Source organism: Leptinotarsa decemlineata, unplaced genomic scaffold (assembly GCF_025532065.1).
Source record: "Leptinotarsa decemlineata unplaced genomic scaffold, Ldec_3_MD MMD2_tig00026345_RagTag_RagTag, whole genome shotgun sequence".
Taxonomy (NCBI): Eukaryota; Metazoa; Arthropoda; class Insecta; order Coleoptera; family Chrysomelidae; genus Leptinotarsa; species Leptinotarsa decemlineata.
This window is the reverse complement of record NW_027412696.1, coordinates 935585-957838: the sequence shown is the minus strand read 5'-3', so window position 1 is coordinate 957838 and position 22254 is coordinate 935585. Positions and strand designations below refer to the sequence as shown.

The 22254-nt window shown below is 32.9% G+C and overlaps 1 protein-coding gene across 2 annotated transcripts in view; it reads left to right on the top strand.

Annotated features, from left to right (window-relative positions):
- GTPBP1 (GTP-binding protein 1) overlaps positions 1–22254 on the top strand; it is a 29427-nt gene that overhangs the window by 4967 nt on the left and 2206 nt on the right. For both annotated transcript variants that reach the window (XM_023168570.2, XM_023168572.2), the window contains exons 3-11: positions 1316–1496; positions 5806–6000; positions 7885–8048; positions 8114–8352; positions 8433–8577; positions 13178–13360; positions 14196–14331; positions 14389–14534; positions 19996–20157. In XM_023168570.2, the coding sequence (XP_023024338.2) occupies positions 1316–1496; positions 5806–6000; positions 7885–8048; positions 8114–8352; positions 8433–8577; positions 13178–13360; positions 14196–14331; positions 14389–14534; positions 19996–20157 (1551 nt within the window). The remainder of the gene's footprint in view (positions 1–1315; positions 1497–5805; positions 6001–7884; positions 8049–8113; positions 8353–8432; positions 8578–13177; positions 13361–14195; positions 14332–14388; positions 14535–19995; positions 20158–22254) is intronic.

The following is a 22254-nucleotide window of genomic DNA, read 5'->3' as shown; positions in this document are numbered from 1 at the left end:
TTAGATATACTTTAGTTGATAAACTAATTTTTACAAGTTGACATAAAAACCCTGATAATTTTCAAACTTAAAACCTCCAATTCTTTTCACTTCTTGGGGCTTTTCTTGAAAGCCTTCAAAAAAGATTCCCGTTAGATAAAAAAAAGTTTGATTTTCTACTTTGTTATTAATAATCAAAGACTTTAAAAAGTGAAAAATTTAATTAAAGCAATGAAAAAACATTTCTTCAATATTTAAATTTATTCATATTTCTATCATTTAAAGTTTTCTTTATACTATTTCAACGTGTTGTACTGACATGTCCTATACTTTGTTAACGTCTCAAAGGATAAATAAATATTTTTTTTTATTATTATTATGTATTATTATTATTATTATTACATAAAAATAGTTTTTCATAATTTCTATCTTTATTTGTTTATTGTTATAAATAAATGTATTGTTTATAAGATATTTGATTTTTTTGGGGGGAATTTTTATCAGTGATGGATATTATGATTTTTAAAAACAAAATCGTTTCTTAAAAAAAATTCTATAGATTAAAAACGCATTTGTTGATTTTTCAAAAAGTGCCTAGGTCCTGTCATAATTTTCGGTAACCTTCGACAAAAATCCAAAAAAAAAAAGGATCTTGTGTCCCAGATTATAAATAGTCAGATCTCGGAGGAATAAGTCCAGTTATTACCCGAATACGATTATAGATACTTACAATCGAAACGTCGTGACGTAACTTGGTTTGGAATCTTTTTTTTAATTTTTATTTTTCATTTTTTGGAATTTCAAATCAATTTATATTATATTAGACAATGGAAGTCCGAACTGATGAAATACATTTCTCAACTTCAATTTCAGTTTTTCTACCCATTTCGACTAGGTATTTGCAAATAGCTCAACAAAGCTTACATTGCAGTTCTAAAGGTTAAATAAGTACTGAACAAAGAAAGCCCATTAAGATGATATTATGCATTTACTACATGGCAGTGTATGATTCAGCAACATAATACAAGAGAGTGTTTTCATCTATCAATGAAGAATCATAAGAAATGTTGTACCTAGAGTACAGATAATTTTGCAGTTCTGCGTTCAAAGATTTGCGTACTATCCTTCCATTCACTTTTCATTTTGAAGTTTATAACTTATGTGATGAATAATTTTTCTGAATTCAGCACATTCTACATCATCATAATTATCCTTTCAGAAATATAATTCTAGATCTACCTAAGCATAAATCAATCAAAAACCAATTAAAAATAATAGCATTTTATTTCTTTAAGTCATTACTAACTGAACTAACACTTTTTGATGTTTTATGTAGATTGGTGGTTCGGAAGATGGTAATGAGAATGGACTTCTTGATGATGAATTGGAAGCAGCAGTAGCTACATTGCAATCTCTGGCAAACACTCTCGAATGTAGTTGTGTGAAACTAAGAGAACGAAAAGAGCTGCGAGGAGTTGTTGTTCAATATTTGATTCGTAAAGTTTTGGATCAGTCTGGTAAATATTACTATTATTCAGATGGAGTTATTGCTCACTCAAGATTATTCCTATTAACCCATTTGGGACCACCAATAGAAATATGAAGAAAAACATAAAATGTCCAATAAAAAACATTCATTTGAATTTCAATATAGTAAACAATGCACATAAGAAAAATATTATAAAAGCGACAAATATTTTTTTCACATTGCGATAATACATCATTGCGACATTAGATATAGAAATGTTAATCATTATGATATTCTTCAAAACAGTTTGCATTTAATGGGATTCTTCATTTATTGCACATGAATATGGTTGTGTTTTGCAAAATTGCATTCTTTGTACAAGTGATTATTATCTGCAAAGTAAAGATTATGTTTCATTTCAAATTTTTTCGTGACATGCCTTTTTTTACAAGCTGAACACCCATCAGGTGACTAGTAGAGTTTTAACTGTGTTACAGTGATGCCCAATCAATATCAGTATTCCCAAACAAATTTCAATATCACTTTGGTCTATGTCAACTTATGGATGTTTATTTTCTCTGGAGAATTCAATAGAATTTGAAATAAAGCACTGCATTACATTTTCATCAAACTTTTGCATGAAAAAATCCAGCGCAGATTTTTCTAGTAATATCTCAGTTATACTTTTCACATCCATTACTTCACTTGAAGTAGCATCATTTTCATGGTCAACAGATGTTCTTCACCAAATAATATCTACAATTTTTATCATCTTTCTCACTGGAGAGGAGGGTGCTTCAGATTTTATATTTCCTCGATACCAAATTTTCCATTTCTTCTATACCACCCTCATCCATTTTGTTCCCATATATAACGTCATCAACTTCAGGTGGTATATAGCACACATCCATTTTCTTATTCAAATTGAGGTCCTCAAAAATTGCCTCAAGTTCTTTTGGGCTAAAAAAAGTCTTTTGGATATCGCATGTTTCTTCATACTCTATGAAAATGTGCACATAAAAAAATGTCCAACATCAACATAAACTAATTTACAACTTACCATTTTTAAATATTTCAAGGGAATTTTGGTTACGACTATAATTTCACTGTAGATCCTAATGTTACGTATTCGCAATATAATATTTTGAATGTGCCAAACAATTTTCTTAGATAATAAATTTTAATATAAGTTTATGAGTGCATCTGTATTCATACTCATCAAAGTTTAATTTATTTATTTGTTTTTTTGTGGCATACATATTATTTCATTTTTTCTCTAGTTCTCATTTTCAGTTATTCAATGTTTATAAATCATTGATTTTATCATATTGACTTCTCAAAGTAACTACAGTAGTACAAAATATCAATATATCTTTAAAGAACATTGAATTATATCTACAAGTGAATAAACTCGAAGGGAGTATCAATAAATATAAGGCAATGATTATTACAACAAATTCGAATCAAAGAAAGATTGATACTAACGACGTTGATATCAGCATATTCAATAATCAATTCGCAATTGTAAATGAAATTAAGTACCTAGGATTCATTATAGATATTATAGAATAAGCATGCCGAATGCACCATTAGAAAGATATGTAAGGAAATGTATTTTTTCTCTAGAATTTCAAAATCTTTATCAACCTTTGCTAGAGTAACATGTTACAACTGCATAATAAGGCCACACTTTGACTACTGTTCCACGCTGATGTATCTATTCAACCAAAATCAAATGGGACAGTTGCAGAAACTACAAAATCGAGGTATGAGAGTCATTTTGAGATGCAACCAGTATAGCCCCATTGAATCTATGTTGAATACTCTACAGCGGCAGCTGGTACATAAAAGACTGTATTATTTGAGCATGATTTTTATTTTCAAAATTACAAGTGGGATATATAACAAGCCTATCTTAGCAGATATTTAGTTCAAACTAGTGACATTCATTCATATAACACAAGAACATGTAATACATTTTATATATCCCAAACAAACTATAAGAGTGGAATGAATTTATTGTTCTTTATAGGTCTAGATAGTTTCAATAAGTAACCTGATGAAATAAAACATGTAAATTCTTCAAAAGTATTCAAAAAGTTATTATAAGAATATATCAAATTATAATGCATGACACACTGTAAAATTATATATGTATATAAATTGTTTAATATATACATAACTATATATTGTATATTAGGATTCCTAAAATAAAGTCTACTACTTCTACTAGTAGAATCTCACTAATCCGGCACTATTAAAAACCAGACAGTTCCGGATTATTGGAATGTTAGGGTTACTGTATTATACAGGGTGTTTATTAAACATGCGGCAAAAAATTAAGGGACTATTCTAATGATATTTTGTCCTTTGATGATTTTTGATAGGGCGCTTTGTTTCGAAGATACGGGGTGAAAACGAATTTCAACAATAACAATTTTGGTAATTTTAAAATTATTAACGTAGCCCAAATAAAAGTATAGCGTACTACACTGAACCTACCAAGTAATAAAAAATCTAACAACTCCAAACGGCTATAGACATTCAATTTGCTGGGTGTAACGCAATCAGAAACGATCCTGGTATTTTTTGAAAGATTTCGGGAGTCGATGAGGAGAAGATTGGAGATTCTTGCATCCAAGCGGGGGGTAGTCATTTTCTTATCCTTAGAATAGTCCAGGGAATAGTACCTTAAATTTTTGCGGCATGTTTAATTAACACCCTGTAGAGAAAAAATCATAATAAATAAAATAGTGTCTTATGTTTCCGTTTACTTGACATTAACTACACACTAGTCTCACATCAAGACAACAGGTAAATAGGTACGTAAGTGCACGTGATGAGTTTTTAGGTTAGACTGCTAGACGACGACGCGCAACGGAGCGCATAGGCGTAGAGGAGCGAGGGAGGCGCAGGCGGAGGGTGCCGGATTATTGGACTTATCGGTCTATTGAAGTGCCGGATTAGTGAAATTCAACTGTATATATTATTTTTTATTCATTAATTCATTATAACTTAAACCCACACTTACATTAGTCCAAGATATTTTCAATGAACGTTTGTAAATTAGGGTTACCTAAATTAATAAAATACCACTACTCTTACTGACCTTGTAATGAAGGAGTTACTATGTCTTCTGAGCCACAATAGACATATGGTCATGAATACTATAACCAGATAGACCGATAACAAAGTGTAGAATATAAGCCCAACAAAATTGACTGTAGTAACATTCACCAAGAGGATCAAAACAGAGGGCCTTGGACCTCTAAAACTTCAAGGTGAAGAATACATTTGTCGAGGAAGGTCTAATATCGGAGAGTTGTCCTAGTTCCCAGGCTGACCTGAAATCAACATCAAAAAGGATTGATAAAGAAGGCGGGGGTAGTACGGCTGCTACCTCCTAACAGATCAATATTTTCACAGACAGCCAGGCTGCACGAAAGAATTCAAAAGTAACTTCAAAGCTAATCTGGGAACGCCAAGAACTGAGGAACGTTGCAGGCAGGAATAGATTGACTGTATACTGAGTGCTAGAACAATCAGATATCACAGGCAACGAAAAAGCTCAGCCCTTGAATCAGCTGTGAGAATACCAACATCTGTGGATCGGAATCAGGTTAGGAAGTGGGTCTATAAGATACATAAAGAGTACTGGTAAAACATACATGAGAAAACCTTTTAAACGGAGACCTTAGCTGCGTCAGTGCAACAATAAAACATATTTTATCTAGATGTGAAGCACTGGATCACAGGAGGCAAACTATTTATGGACAGCCCAAATTATGTCCAAATTAATGTGACTATATTTGATTATAATGTCATTCTAGGGAAATTTCATAGGAAAAATCATTTTTGAATATGAAAAAATACTATTTTAACAGTAACACAACTATGGGAACAAATGAGTTAAGGACCAGATTGACATAAGGAAGTCTATCATTGAATCGTGAATGTTATAGATCATTATTTTACTCAGGATTGTTTTTATTGAAGACAGTCAAAATCAAATATTGCATACATGGCCCAGCCTAGTACTACTGATGAGATCCATTGTAGATCCAAACAACTTTATATAGTATTGAATCATGAGTGCAAAACCACCAGTCTCTGGGATCTTCTAATATCATTAGGGGTACATTACATTACAGGTACGAGGTTGGGTTTAAAAACAGCTCTCATAGCTGAACTCCGCCTATTCATCATTTCTTTGAATTTTATTTAATTTGTACTTCTTATTGTGATGAATAAAGACATTATTATTATTATTATTATAGAGATTTCCATTATAACAGTAGTTCGTCGTTGAATAGCAGAATTTCCATTTCAATAACCCTATTATTTCTTACTATTTTTAGATTTCTTGGAAATTCGTGTTGCTGTTGTTGGCAATGTTGATGCTGGAAAATCTACCTTATTAGGAGTTTTAACACATGGTGATTTAGATAATGGCAGAGGTCATGCCAGACAAAGGCTTTTCAGGCATAAGCATGAAATGGAATCTGGGAGAACTAGTTCTGTGGGAAATGATATTTTGGGTTTTGATGAAGAAGGTAAAAATTCATGACATCAATAATAATCATCTCAAAAAACTTTTTTATCTCAGTTAACACAATAAAATTATGTTACAAAGCTATAATAATGAATGCACAATCCACCAACATTTTTAATGATAAGTAAATTCATATTTTATTCAACAGGACTAAGTTATTTAAGAGAGATTTTCTCTTCTTATAGATTGATTTTGTGAAAAAAATCAAAATTTGAATATGTTTTCGGTAATGTTAGGTTAGGTCCAAAGTGAGTGGGTCTATTCGACCCTTCACCACAACCCGCAAGGGTTTATTTTGGCCCCCCACACTTGACCAAATAAACCCAGCTTCTTAACGAAGCCGATTAGTTTGTATGGTGAGTGGTGTTTCAAGTCAGATGGTAAGAGTATGGCTCTACCGAACTCTAAAAGCCTGATTCGGTCCCCAGCGGGGCAGGCACAAAGTATGTGCTCTGCTGTTTCATCATTTTCCACAGAGGTGACAAACACTGTCCTCCGACAGTCCGAGTCTCTGCATATGATGCTTCAAATGACAGTGACCTGTAAGAAGACCTGTTAGACATCGTAGTTCATCCCTTCTGTAGTCCAACAACTGTTTGGTATCAAGCTTTGAAGGGTGAATAAACGCCTTGGAGTGCGTCAATTCTCGAAGATTCTGCCAGAAGTCCATAAATCTTGCCATCCAGGTGTTCAATCTTTATTTGGCAAAACCAAAAGCGATGCCAATGGCAGATTCTGGTCCGATGAAGCTGCTTGCAGCACCCTCCTTTGCAAGGGACTCAGCAACGTCGTTGTTTTCCAGGCCAATATGGCCAGGAATCCAGATCAGAGACAATATGTTAAGTCTTTCTATTGAGGAGACTCGTTTTTGGCAATTTGCTACCAATTTAGACATTGTTCGTTAGGAGCCAAGAGCTTCCAACAGCGCTTAACTGTCCGAGAATATTTGTATTGACTTTAGTAATGTTATTCCTATCTCAAAATGGAGCGAGTATTCAGTCAAGATCAAGATATTTTAGAAATGAAAAAAAAAATATTAAGGGGTTACGTATAAAACCTTTTCCGTTACAACTCATATGTACAATCTAGCATCCGTTTTTGAAATGAGGTCAACACCAACTCATTTTTCCCAAACGCTAAGACACATTTATATTTTTTCAATAGTCTCAATTTCAATGTAATGTATTCAGTTGAACACCTAGAAAGCCAAATGAAGCTGGAATGTTGCAGAATCACCTATGGTACAGAAGGAGTATTGCATTCATTGACAATTAAAAAATTGCAGCAAAAAAACAGACCTGCATTTCAGGGTATGGCCCAAGTTGGACCACATCAAAAAATTTCAAAAATATATTTTCAAAATCCATTGAAAGTTTTCATCTCAAAACATAGATTTATAATATCTGTGCAGGCGAAGAAAATACATTCATTACTAGAACTTTGAAACTTTGTATTTTTCCATTTATTTCTAGCATTGAAAGAACTACAGTTTTTGTTTTGTTATATTTTGGTAATACTCCAAAATGGGCAATTTTGATATAATTCAAACAGCTTTTATTGTTCACAAGATCCCCAACTTAAATTTCAATACCATTTATATTTTATTAATGGCAGTTTCAAGCAAGATGATTCAACTAGAGAAGACAAACATTAGAGTTATTATTTTTTATTTCAAATGGGAATTTTACCATCACAAATTTCTGGAAAAAAAGCTTTATAGCTGCAGATGGAGAAGTGAAAGCCAAAAAGCTTTTTTCCAAAAAATAACCCTTTCAAGTATTACATTGTATCACAAATTATACCTAAACAATCCACGTTTTTATTTATAATAAATGACACTTTGCCAATCTAAAAATTCGAATACTGAAATAATTTATGTCATCAGGCAATGTTGTTAATAAACCTGAGCATGGTTCCTTAGACTGGGTGAAAATATGTGAGAAAAGTTCGAAGGTGATCACTTTTATTGATCTTGCTGGACACGAAAGATATTTGAAAACAACTGTTTTTGGAATGACTGGTCATGCTCCAGACTTCGGTATGCTAATGGTAAGTTTTCTCATGTAACATATTCTTCATAAATATATTGATCATGTCTACATATTTTATGTTAGGTAGGTGCAAATGCTGGAATAATTGGCATGACTAAAGAACACCTAGGGTTAGCTTTAGCACTCTCTGTGCCAGTATTTGTTGTGGTTACAAAAATTGATATGTGTCCGATGAACATCCTACAAGACAACTTGAAGATGCTGGTGAGGATATTGAAGTCTCCTGGTTGTCGAAAAGTACCTGTCATGGTTAAAACTGCTGATGATGTTGTCTTGAGCGCAACTAATTTCGTATCTGAAAGGTAAAGATTCAAAAAATGTATTAGATGACTTTATAGAGTAGTATAATTTTTTCTGACATTGATAAATTGTTTCATTCCAGACTATGTCCGATTTTCCAAGTATCAAATGTGACTGGTGAAAATTTACATTTGCTGACTACCTTCCTTAATCTCTTAACTACTAGAATGGAGTATCATGAAAATGAACCAGCAGAGTTTCAGATTGATGACACGTACTCTGTTCCTGTAAGTAAACATTCACTGGAATTATAGTTGATGAAAAAATTGAGCCTGGTCATTTCCAGCTACTTTTCAGTATCACATTTTTTCAGTGTATTTTTGCTGATTTGTTAAAATGATCAGTTAAAATGTAAACTAAAACAACACGCAAAATATAAACTGTCCTTCAGATGATACATAATCATAACTTTTGTTGTGACTCCAACTCAATGTAAAATTGTATATGAAAGGTCATAGTCTTGTGGATCTCCATAGTCACACATACTCAAGTTCATGAATCTCAAAGTTAACATATACTATATTATGATTTCATTATACTATGCTGCAGTAGGTAGGATTAGTAGGTGAGTGGATCTATTCGACCATTCACCGCAACCCGCAAGGGTTTGTTGTGGATCATACCTATTCACACTTGACCAAATAATCTCAGTTTCTTAACGAAGCCGATTAATTTATATGGTGAGTGATCTTTCAGGTCAGATGGTGAGAGTGCGGCTCTGCCAAATCCTGAAAACCTGATTCGGTCCGCAGCGGGGTAGACACAAAGTATGTGCTCTACTGTTTCATCATTTTCTAAACGGAGGCGACACACACTGTCTTCCAAGAGTCCGAGTCTCTGCATATGATGATTCAGACGACAGTGACCTGTGAGAAGGCCGGTTGAACATCGTAGATCATCCCTACTTCCAACAACTGTTTGGTTTCAAAAGGAGAATGAACGCCTTGGAGTGAGCAATTCCTGGAAGATTTTGCCAGAAGTTCATAAATCTTCTTGCCACCCAGGTTTTCAATATTTGTTTGGCAAAGCCTAAAGTGATGCCAGTGACAGGTTCTGGTCCGATGAAGCCGCTTGCAGCACCTTCCTTTGCAAGGGAATCAGCAGCCTCATTGCCTTCCAGGCCAGTATGGCCTGGAATCCAGACCAGATACAATTTGTTAAGTCTTTCTATTGAGGAGAGTCGTTTTTGGCAATTTACTACCAATTTAGATGTTGCTTGGTAGGAGTTAAGAGCTTACAATGCCCTTTCACTGTCTAAGAATATTTTTATTGACTTGTGTATGATATTGTATTCTTCCAATCTTTCTCCACACAGTTCAATGGTATGAATTTTCGCTTGAAATACATTCGCATAAGTCCCTAGGCAAGTTCTCTGCCCTGGGTCACGACTTAAAACATCTGCACCAGAACCTTAAGGTGTTTTTAATCCATCTGTGAACCAACAACTATCTGCTCTCATTTTCCCGGAGAGTCCAGTCGTCTCTACTTGGGAACAGTACTGTATAAGGCAGTTCGTAGTCGACAGTTGGAAGCATAATGTCAGAGGTCATTCCCAGAATGCTATAACTTTCAGTGTCAACCAGCAAGTCTGTACGCAGTCATCTAGCTGCTTTCTCCAGAAAAATGTGGAGAGGAGATAAATCTAGATGGATCTCCATGGCCGCTGATGGTGTGGTACTGATGGCACCATATATCGCCAGACAAGTCTGTCTCTGTAAGCCACAGAACTTCGCCTGAGCCGATTTCTGCAAAGCCTTCGGCCACCAGGCAATTGCTCCATAAGTGATCATTGGTCTGACATGTCGTGTTTAATGGTAAATCTGTCGATTTGCCGGTTCAATATGCATACTGGTAGTTATTCGAGGGTGGCTGCATATAAAGTCACTTTCCTGATGTGTCCATGCAGTATCCTCTCAAGTCCTTTCAACAGGAAGGATGTAAGGCTGATTGGTCATACCGATTTAGGGTGTGGGTCTTTCCAACCCACATTTGGTTTATATACCACCCTGTCTGCTAACCAACTGGGTACTTTTTCATCACTCACATCCGTGATGTATATCATTCTCTATACTTCAGATATTCAACTTGGCAATATAGGATTAATCAATAATGATAATAAAATACTTTTTCAGTCCTTTAGACATTTATGGAAATGTCAACACCTCGTCTCGTATCTCTCATGAAAATATCAAATTGTTGTTTGATTTTCTTTCAGTTCGCCGATTCATCAATAAATGTTAATCCCTTTGGTGGCTTCAGGCTTCACTTGATCTTGTTTCTTGTACTTGTATATAACCAATTTATAATTTTGGATTATAAAACTCTTACTTATGTTACGAGGGTCTATTCTGAAGGAGACTCTCAAAAGACGTTTTATTAGAACATCTGCAACTGTATACATTATTTATTCTTGGTTAATCTTAACTTTTCTTCATTTACAATCTCGTCCATGCTGTGACATACTGACACTGTTACAATTCTGCTATTATTACCAACATACACATATGCAACAATCAACTGCTTAGGTTATAAATAATAATACGTTATGGAATGTTTCTGTTAGTTCTTTTACTTCATGATATTAGTGGTATTAAAAAATGAAATCAGAACACAAAGACAAAACATTCATGACCAACCACCAGATATTATTGGACCCAGATGTCCTTATGGTTTTTCCCCCTTTTCAATCAGAAACAAAAATTTGCATGACGACGCGATAGCTATCATGCACTTATTTTGCATGCTTGTCAACTATCAAACATTATAATTTTTAGTGGAAATATACTTCTCGTGAACAGAACACCCACAAATTAAAAACGTATCGCACTTCGGTGTATAACCTTGGGTAAGACAATGTCAACGTATCTATTGTTTCTAGTTTGTGTTTAGCTTAACCAATACGACTATTTCCAGAGTAAAAATCATAGTGCTTTACTTGAAAAATGAATTCATTTACTATATCTTGTAGAAGATTTGGTACAGAAAAATTTGCTGCAAAAAAACAAACTTTCACACTAATGATGAACACTAAAATAAATACGAAAGAAATAGTTAACAATGAAATTTTTTACAAGAATGTTTGTCGAAACGAAACAGGAGATTCTTGTAAGCTGAAAATGCAATCAGGTTCTGAACAAATATCCAAAGAAAGGTGTATAGGTTAACTGATGTCTATCCCCAATGTATCATGCGAAATATGATAATATGCTTTGAAAGTCAATGTTTTGTGATGTTTTTTGATTATTCAACCTTCCACAATGGATGTTCGAAGGAAATAGACCCGACTTTGTGTCTGGGGTATTTTCGTAAGTGAGTTTTTTGGGCTTTCAGAATGGAAAGTAATTTCAGTACACATAAACTTTCATTTATATTAAACTAGCGACCGCCCCGGCTCCGCATAGGTGCAACTCTGATAATAAATATACTACAGAATGTCTTTGAAGTATTGTTATTTTCCTCACTAAAGAGCTTCGATAAACGCGTGCGATCGCTGCTAATCATAAAGTGCTGTAGGGCGAAGCGCGGCCGTAAACACGCTATTATAAACCCGCGCCGCCAGCCCCCCCCGGGCCGGTGCCGCCGCAACCGCCCTGCATTTCAAATCAATAATGTTTGAAGCAAAAAGACCTGACTTCGTCTGGAATGTTTTCACAAGTGAATTTTTTTGGCTTTCAGAAAGGAAAGTAATTTAATTACACATAAACTTTCATTTACATTAAACTAGCGACCGCCGTGGCTCCGCACGGATGCAATGCTAATACTAAATATACTACAGAATGTCTAAAGTGTTGTTATTTTTCTCGTTAGAGAGCTCTGATAAACGCGTGCGATCGCTGCTAATCATAAAGTGCTGTAGGGCGAAACGCGGTCGTCAACGCGCTATTTATAAACACGCGCCTCCGGCCCCCCGGCCGGTACCACCGCAAATGCTATGTCCCTGTATTTCAAATCTATAGTGTCTTTCAAACATATTCATTTAAATGACACGCTGTGAAAGGCCATGTCGATCTATATTAAATGCACAATGTATTTAAGGTACATAATTGGATAATGATTAATGCTGTATTGCTTAAAATCGCTTCATAAATGAGTCATTATTCCTCGTAAAAAGTAAAGGATAAAAAATTGTTATTGTGGGTTACACATATATTATCGCGGACTTTTTTGTAGAATACTGTAGTACATTATTTTGATCTAACGTTTGCAATGTAAGCGCAAAAAAAGTGTTCATTTACTACATCACATTGGAAATATATAAAATTATCAGTGTTAGCAGTTATCCGTTGCGTAGTTTTAAAGATCTAAGCATACATAGGGACAGGCAGCGGGAAGCGACTTTGTTTTATACTATGTATTGATGAATCTTGGATTGAATCCTCATGGAAAATGGTTGATAAATGCATCAAACATTGAACAACTGGTATTTCGAAAACAACGTGGTGAAACTTTTGAAATTCATGTATATATGAAACTATTCCAAAGTTTAAATGGAAATAGAAAGTTAATAATTGTGGTTTGAGTATAAGTAAGCCTAAACATATCCCCAAACATCAGCGCCATCTATGGAATTGGCAGAAAATTCAATCTCTAGTTTCACTTAGTGGTTTTGCAGTGAAAGCTGCAGAGAAAGACAAAAATTGAATTTTCCTTCTGGGGTCATTATGAAGTTTAAGTAATTGCATCTGTAATAAACTACCCAGTTATTTGGGCAAACTTTTTTTCTTATTTAGATGATAGAGGGTGAATCTATAGTGACTGAAGACTTTTTTACATTATTGCACCTCATTCAAAATTCATTGATTAATTGATATGACTTTTTACTTTTAGGGTGTTGGAACCGTAGTATCTGGAACAACTCTGAAAGGGGTTATAAAATTGAATGATACTCTAATGTTGGGACCTGACCCTCTGGGACATTTTCAACAAATTGCTGTGAAAAGTATACATAGAAAAAGGATGGCTGTTAAAGAAGTTCGAGCAGGACAGACAGCCAGCTTTGCCTTGAAAAAGGTTAGACTTCAACAATAATTGACAAAAATATGATTGTAAGTGACTTGGACGGGTGAGCCTTCAGAAAACATATATGTCCTATAGAAGTTGTTAGGCTTTCCCTGCCAAGGTGTACCACATCAGTATTTTTTGTTGGCTTTTAAGAAAGCTGTACTGTGAAACTTCTTCCTGCGTGCTAGGAAAACGTCAGGAAGAAGTTGGACAGTACAACTGCCCTCATGCCCGACAATACATGCTGATGTACTTAACGTTATGTACAGTTATCCTATGTATATGAGATTATTTCCTAAATATATATCGTATTGTATAAATAAATCAAGTTCCAGGGTGTATAATGTTTAATATCAATAGTAACATTATAGATTAAAAAAAAAATTTTGCTGGAAAGTTCAAACACATTCTGAAATGGTATATATCTCACATTCTTTAATAATGTTATCATTGGCAAAGAAAGGTTTTGGGTTTCACTCCTCCATCTTTTTCATATACAGTGGAAACTCAATTAACCCGACTAATTGTTATCATTAGGCATTCAGATAATCGAAAATCCTGATACTGTTATGTGTTTATCAAAAACAACAAATACATATTAACAAAAATCAATGTTTATCAAGAAATTATCAAGAGATACATTTTCCAACATACGATGTATGCACTTATTTATGTATGTATGTAGACGTGATGCATGTCAGAGCGTAGTAACAATTGCTAACTAATTTTAACAATAACAAAACACATGAAACAGTTGGTCGCGGACAGGGTAAGTTTTGATCATCATTCAACATTTCAATTCCCTTATATTCGCTACTTGTAATATCATTATTTTAATTTACAGATCAAGAGATCACAAATTCGTAAGGGTATGGTAATGGTTTCACCTTCATTGAATCCTCAAGCCTGTTGGGAATTCGAAGGAGAAATTTTAGTTCTTCATCATCCAACCACCATAAGTTCTCGTTATCAAGCCATGGGTAAGAAAACATTTAAACCTACCAAGAAGTTGTTATGATTATATTATTTTGTTTTAGTTCATTGTGGAAGTATAAGGCAAACTGCTAGTATCATGAGTATGTCAAAGGACTGCTTGAGAACGGGTGATAAAGCGTTGATTCATTTTAGATTCATCAAACATCCTGAGTATATGACATCTGGGCAAAGAATGGTGTTTCGAGAGGTAAATATTCCAGTGAATTTCGTGTAATGAAGTTGAAATAGTTTTTGAGTTCATGATAACATATTTTTATTCATCATTAATAGCATTGCTGAATATGATCATAGAATTTCCATACAGTGTGTTGTTGGATTTGGGGCAACTTCAGCATTGAAATTTCAAATACCGACCTGTATTTATATAATATCGTTACATTAACGTAACTTGGTAAAAATTTTTGAGAATAATTTGTGATACATAGAGAAAGTAGGAATTGTTTACATTCGAATGGGGGCCAGGGTCGTAATGAAATAATAATTCATTTGATAATCATCAAAATACCAAAATTTTTGGGAAAATAGAAAAAACTTCAATTTGTCAGATGTGACAATTGTCAAAACCGATGGATAGGCAGACGTAGTCTCTCAAAAAAATCTGTTAGATCACCTCATAAGAATCCTGTAGGAGATTCGTGAAAACTGAACTATATTTTGCACAACTGCAGTCTATTATTATTATAGAAATTATGATATTTATCTTCATAAAACTACTAATACTCATGAACAGCTGATCTGGTTTTCAAAAATGAACCAGTATTTTAGTTAATTTATTGAATTAATTCAAGCACTAATTGTATTACAATATTTCTCATGAACATTATCATTTGCTTTCAACCAGATAAGGTTGTAGAAAAATATCAAGCATTCAGCACCTCACTATTCAAAAAATATTTTGATATGAAGGTACCCTCAACAAATCAAACAAGATGATTTAGTGTGTTTATCAATTTCGGATTACCATGATCATGCTTTCTATGTCTAAACATTTGAGTGAACATTGGACCTCAAAATTACAAATTCTATCAAATGTACCCACTTTTGTGTGGGTACATTTGGTAATATCTGATATGGATCATTTGAAATTTTTGAATTCAGACCAGTGCTATGCAAGCATTAGTTGAGGACTCGAGAAATTATTCAAATATATATCATGGAGAGAATAAAGTTAGACTGGCATATCTTCTGTAGTCATCTGTCTTCAAAAGGACATAAGAGATGTTTTTTTTCTAACTTATATTTTAATTAGTAGAGTTATGCAAATACTGTTCCATTTTTTGTTCTCTTCATATTTTCTTCTTCATATTTTTTCAAAATATTATTTTCATTTGAAATGTTACTAATAAATACTCTCAACAAAGAAAATTATTTCTTTCAAAACAAAAATGTTTCTTTTCATTCAACAACTCTCTATTGCGAGATTTTTACAAAACAGTTTGCAAAATCACAAATTACAAAAGCTTCTTCAGGCGTGTTTTTTCAAGTTTTCATTAGACACATTTAAAGAAGTTATGTATAATGAAACACGGTTTTGTAAGGTTTTTTGTCAAAATATCGCAATAAAATGATTTAAAATACGTTTTTCAGAAATTTATCACTACTGTTACGTTGAAGATTATATGACGAGAATTCAAAAATTTTGCTGTGACAAGTGTTTCCATAAAATATAGTGAAAACAAAATTCATTGAAAACGACATTGATTGAAACATTAATACTAAAATATAAGAAAAAGTCTAAATCAAATTTTATATAAATTCTGGATGAATACTTTAATTTTTGACCATGACTTATTTCCCAGCATTTCAGAATACTTGTCTATAAGATTTTCACATTCATGTCTTCTTGGAGGTTCCTTTATATTGATGTGATTCTGAATGAATTGTGTTATGACTTTCGTTTGTTGATTTGTCTAAGGTACTAGCAACCGGTTTTTTTATTATATTTGAATTTTTGTTCACTGTAGCAATTGAAATATCTTGTATTTTGTTGAGACGCCTCTATATCTTCCTGAACCAATCATGCCCTCAATAATTTCCGAATTATTTTTCATATCATTATTTTCTGCATCTTCCTCTTTTAGAATTTATTCATACAATTTACAAATCTATTTCATCAGAACTTTTTCCCAAACAACTTCAAATCTACTGCCAACAGAGCCAGAGTTATTTTGTTGTCTTCAAGTTTCTCATTTCCTGCTTTAGTCAAAATTTCATGTTTCCAGCTTCCAGAGGCAGTTCAAGTTCAAATAGTTATGTTTCCGTTTTTCAAATTGCAAAATTTCTATGTCACAACAATCATTTAGGAACCTACTAATATTCATAGAGAAGTTGGGTGATTCAGACTTCTTTTTGACGTTCATATTTGGCAATAATGTTTATTACACTCTAAACCACTGGGTCAACCAAGATACTGTGTCTGAATGGAGAAATTTAATTTCTGAGAGTCTATCAAAAATCCTTCTCGAACAAACGTCAAGTTGATAAAATTCTCTGGTTATATTTAGGTTTCTAGAATCTTTTTGTGGCAGTTGGAGAAACGTTGTCTGCTGACACTCATGGAAGTTCTTAAGCTTTCTAATCAAAACTAGTCTGTTGGATACATAGTATCAAATTGTATCCTTTGTTGTGGAGTTTTTTATCGGACTGGCAGATTTTTTTATGTTTCCATAATATTTAATGAAAATAAAATCATAAACGGAATGGTCAAAAAATGGAATTTCTTTGGAATCTTTGAGCAGTCTCTCATGTAGTGGCATTGAAACTGTTGTTGAATTCTAAACAAAGTTATAATTTGTTTTCTCAGGCAAGCAAGACCATTTTTCCTTTCGATAGAATTAGATAGTAAAGCTAAAATATCTTCTGTTTCTCAGTAAAGCTGAAGTATCTACTGTTTCCCCACCATGATTGTGTTGAATTTATCTTGCAAAATATTTTCAGTTTCGGAAAAATAAATATTCTTGTAGATTTGATTCTGGATATTTTATGTTGTTCATTGACACCCGCTTCATTTACCAACTTATCTTGTTCATTTGTTGTACTTCAAATTGCATATTCGTCACTATCTCCAACCTTTGACAAAATGATTATACTGAAATTTAAATTAAACGAATTCAAGACTTCAGTTGTCTCATCTATGAGATATGAAAACAATATTTATCCCTTTTTTTAAGGGGACAAGATATCAAGGTCGGAAAAAATGTACTTAAAAGGGTATCATTTTTGTTCGATTGATAACCTGTTTATTTTGTAGAAATTCATATTAAATATATGATATAGAATATAACTTTTGTCTGATTTCTATTTGTTATTTGTTACAACCGGTTTCGGTTTATCAAATCATTCTCAAGTAACTGAATGGTTGAGAATAGTTCAATAAACCGAAACCTGTTGTAACAAATAAAAAACTTAGTAAAAATCAGACAAAAGTTATATTCTTTATCATAATAATGTGAGAAAATTATATTCATCCAATTATGTTGATATTAATGTTGGTATCCCACAGGGATCAGTATTGGGCCCTATACTTTTTTATATGTAAATAATATGGAATCCATTTCTACATATGCTCATTTTACACTATATGCAGATGACACATCACTGGTTATATCAGATAAAATAGATCAAAATCTACAAACTAAAGGTAACTTAATCCTGCAAAAATTAAACACCTGGTTCAAGGAAAATTCCCTACATTGGAATAATCAAAAAACACGTTTGATAAGATTTCATGCTAGACAAAAAGAAAAAGTTTCAACTTGAGAATTGAAGATGATGAAATTTCTCTGTGCTGTACGGTGAAGTTTTTAGGTGTACACTTGGATGAATTTCTCAGCTGGAAAACTCATTGTGGAACAGTTATATCAAAATTGAACTCCATGAATTATCTTCTGAGAAACATTCGTAATATTTTAGATCAAAAACAGCTGATTATGCTGTATCATGCTCAAGTCGAATCGCGTCTTCGGTATGGTATTACTTTCTGGGGAGTTTCCTCTTCATGCAAAGATGTTTTTGTCGCCCAGAAATAAGATTATAAGATGTATAGTAAGAGTCTCAAGAAATACAAGCTGTAAAAGCATTTTTTTAAGTTTTGAAATACTAACATTGTCATGCCTGTATATATTCGAATTATGTGTTTTTATATATGATAACCGTAACTGTTTCATAAGAAATGAAAATGTGCATTCTATTGATACCAGGTGCAAGTCAGACCATCATATGCCATATTGTGAAAATGCAGTGACTTACAATTCCCCCAATGTAATAGAGCTCAGATTATTTAATCTGCTACCACTTGAACTGAAAAACTCCAGTACTATCCACAGCTTCAAAATTACACTTAAGTCTTTCCTACTAGAGAAAACCTATTACTCCTTTCAGGAAATGATTGAATAATAAAATGAAAAATTCAAATTCTGACTAATCCTACATAATGTACCTTTTTGATTGTCTTACAGGATAAAAATTATTATTATTATTATATTCGGTATCATTTTTAGTACTTTTTGATAAAAAATTCAATAGTGTTGCATCACTCGTCGTCAAGAAGGTGCTACCAACATTTTTTTATGGAAAGGGGGACTTGTGATGTCTCATTAAAAAGTATTTAAATTTTCTATCCAATATTTTTTTATTTTTGGAATCAGATCAGTCGATCCTGAGTTATTAGCAGTTTTATATTTATTTAAAGGACCTGCAAAAAACAATAAATATCATTATTTAAAGTAAATCTGTATTCTAAACTCACTCCAGTTCATGTTGCTCCTCAATTATATAAGTTGTGATAGCTCAATTTTCTATGGACATATTTTTAATATAAAAAAACTCGCTAGCCTTAATGAATATGAAGTGATCTGGAAAAGTGAGAGACCAATTCATAATTGGGCAGTGATAAATATTCTTTCTAATTTTGCTGATACCAGTGTTCACAAATACAGATAATATCAATGTTATGAAGTTGTGCTGTTGCCCAGTTCTATCAATTTATTGCACAACACTGAGTGTTGATATGAAAGAAAACTGTCATTTTCATTGATGAAAGAATATAATTCTATTCAAAATTTTTATAAAACTGACAGTTACCAGTATACTCGTAATGCAATGTGCATAAAATGTCACTTTCATTCTAGTCTAATATTTCATCAGAGAATTTATTCAGCAAATAATAAGCTTTATCCAATAATAAGTGTTTCACAGCCCTTCTGAAAAGTATATCTACAGTTAGGGAACGAATACCCACTGGCAGGTGACTGAATATCTTTTAGCATTGTATATAATTGACCTTTTTGTTAGGGTACTATCAGGTGGTGAATAATGGTTTTCAAGGATCCCTTCTCTTGAGTTTCGGACCACAAACATATCCTAGATGTTGGAGAATAAATACAGAGTTCAGTAAAATCTGTGAGCTGCTTTCTCAGCAATAGATTCCATATCTCAGTTTTGTTTCTATAAATGGAAAATATACTTGTCTTGTTACAGACGCATTCAATTCATTTGAAATAATCTGAGTCGCAAAGCATCCTGATGCCAGTTTTTTGCATAAATTCAATATGTGTTTATCAAGTGTATGCTCCATACAGGATGTACAATTCATATATCTTATAAACAGTATATTACATCTGATTTATGGTTCAATGGTTCATTTTCAGGGGAGAACGAAAGCAGTTGGTAATGTAGTGCGAATAATTAACCAAACAACACCGACACATCAAGGAAACCGTGTCAAACAAAACAAACCACAAAAATATGGAAGTGGTCAATCATCACAAAGGAATGTTCATCAGTTGAATCGAAATGAAAATGTACAAGAAGTTAGTATAATTGTATTATTGCATTTGTTTCATACAGAGATTTTTACCTATGGACAATTTTTGTTCTCAATAACCAAAGTAACAACCTATTGTTCTACATTATCTGTCCATAATATCAATAAACTTAGTTCATTTTTTTATAAATTTCCGGCTAGGAAATCACTATCTGAGTCAGTAGCTAATGTCATTAGTTTTGGTAATAATGTAATCATGTTTAATGAAACTTTTTCATTCAATGGGGATTTTTTCGAGTTTTAAATTATATGTCGACACAACCATGATATCGAGAGTACTATAGTTGATTTCGAATCGTTCACACATTGATATGCCTCCATAATTCAATTCTGAAATTTCTAATATAATAGGGAAATTACTTTGCTGACATAGAAGAATACCGATGTTATTTCACAATCTGGCAAAAAAGTAATTGTCAACTACGCATTTTTATGCAGTGTATCATTCAATATTTGTTTACTATTTTAGTTTATATTCATTATAAAAATACTTATATTTTACAAGGAATTGAATGAGAATTAGAATTCATCTTAGATTTTTTCTCTTATCAATATTAAGTTACTCTTCTGACGCGCGTTTCACCAACTTGTTTGGAGAAAGTATTGCATTTCTGGTGATTGGGAAAGGTGCTTTTTTTGGATTTATTTTACGCCAGAGGTTCTTTATATTTTTTATATATTCACATTATCTGCCAATGATACAAAATGGTAAATGAAGACAATCAAAATTTCTAAATGGTGCGAGTGCAATATTAATATTGAAAAAAACTGATTTGAATACTTCCAAATGTATGCTTAATGGTTTAAATCGTGGTGTAGGTATGAGTATATATTTTGCAATGGCATATCCGCATATTTCCTTAAATATAATGTCATGGGATGCGGTAGAGATTTTAATAGAATATTTGTTGCCCAAAAACGCATCATAAGACTGATTTTTGAGATGGATTATTGTGATAGCTGCAAACTATATTAAATATATATATCTATATATCTATATATATATATATATATATATATATATATATATATATATATATATATACAGGGTCTTTCACGACGAGCGTTCGTTACGAATGTATGAAGAACGATTCAAAATAAAAACTTGAAATTTTGTGGTAGTGGGTTTTACAAAATGGCCTCAACCAAAATATTTTTAACTTCGGTCTTTTTCCGTTATACCGGAAGTTGAGGGCAACTTCCTTATTTCAAATGGAACACCCTGTATTTTATTACATTTTTGAATTTCTCAGCACATTTTAGGCCCACTTTGTATAACAATGCCTATACCCAAATTTGACAGTTACAGCACCACTCCGAAAAAATCATAACTCATAGACAGTAACAGTTGAAAATGTGAAATTTCACAGAATCACACCTTAAGCATCAAGTCATGAACAAGTCCATCGAATTTTTGAAAATAATTTACAGGGTGGTCGAAATCTCCACCTAAAACATAACATCGAGAAAACTGATGAAACACGATTTTTTCAAATGGAAACCATACACTACTATTCTATTATTTTTGGATACCACGAAAAAGAAGATAACAAATTCATGAAGAATGTCCTTTACTTAAAATACACCCCTGGCAAGATATATCCGATTTTGGGAAATATTTGAAATGTAAATGATTCAAAGCAATACCAAACCAAAAAAGCTTTGAAAACAAATGAAGTTACAACAAATATGTCAAAATTTGATGCGATATGATTGACGTGTATTTTGTAGTTTTGTATTTGCGTGCAAAATGTCTCGTTTGGGGTATTCTAATGAAGATTTCCTAAATTTAATAATCATTTATGGTGAATGCAATAAGATAATGGACAGAACTTATCGTGTTTTTGCAGAAAGATTTCCAAATCTACACAGACCCAATAAAAATATTCTGAGAATACTTCTAAGAAACTGTCGTGATTTCGGATCTTTTTCGTCTGTCATAAACAAAAGAAAAACACCCGTAAACAATCAGGAAATCAAAGTTGTAGTTTTGGCCTACTTCACAGCCTATCCAGAAAATTCGTTGAAAGACGCAGAAAAGTCACCTAGAATTTCATATTCGTCAATAAACCGGATTTTAATC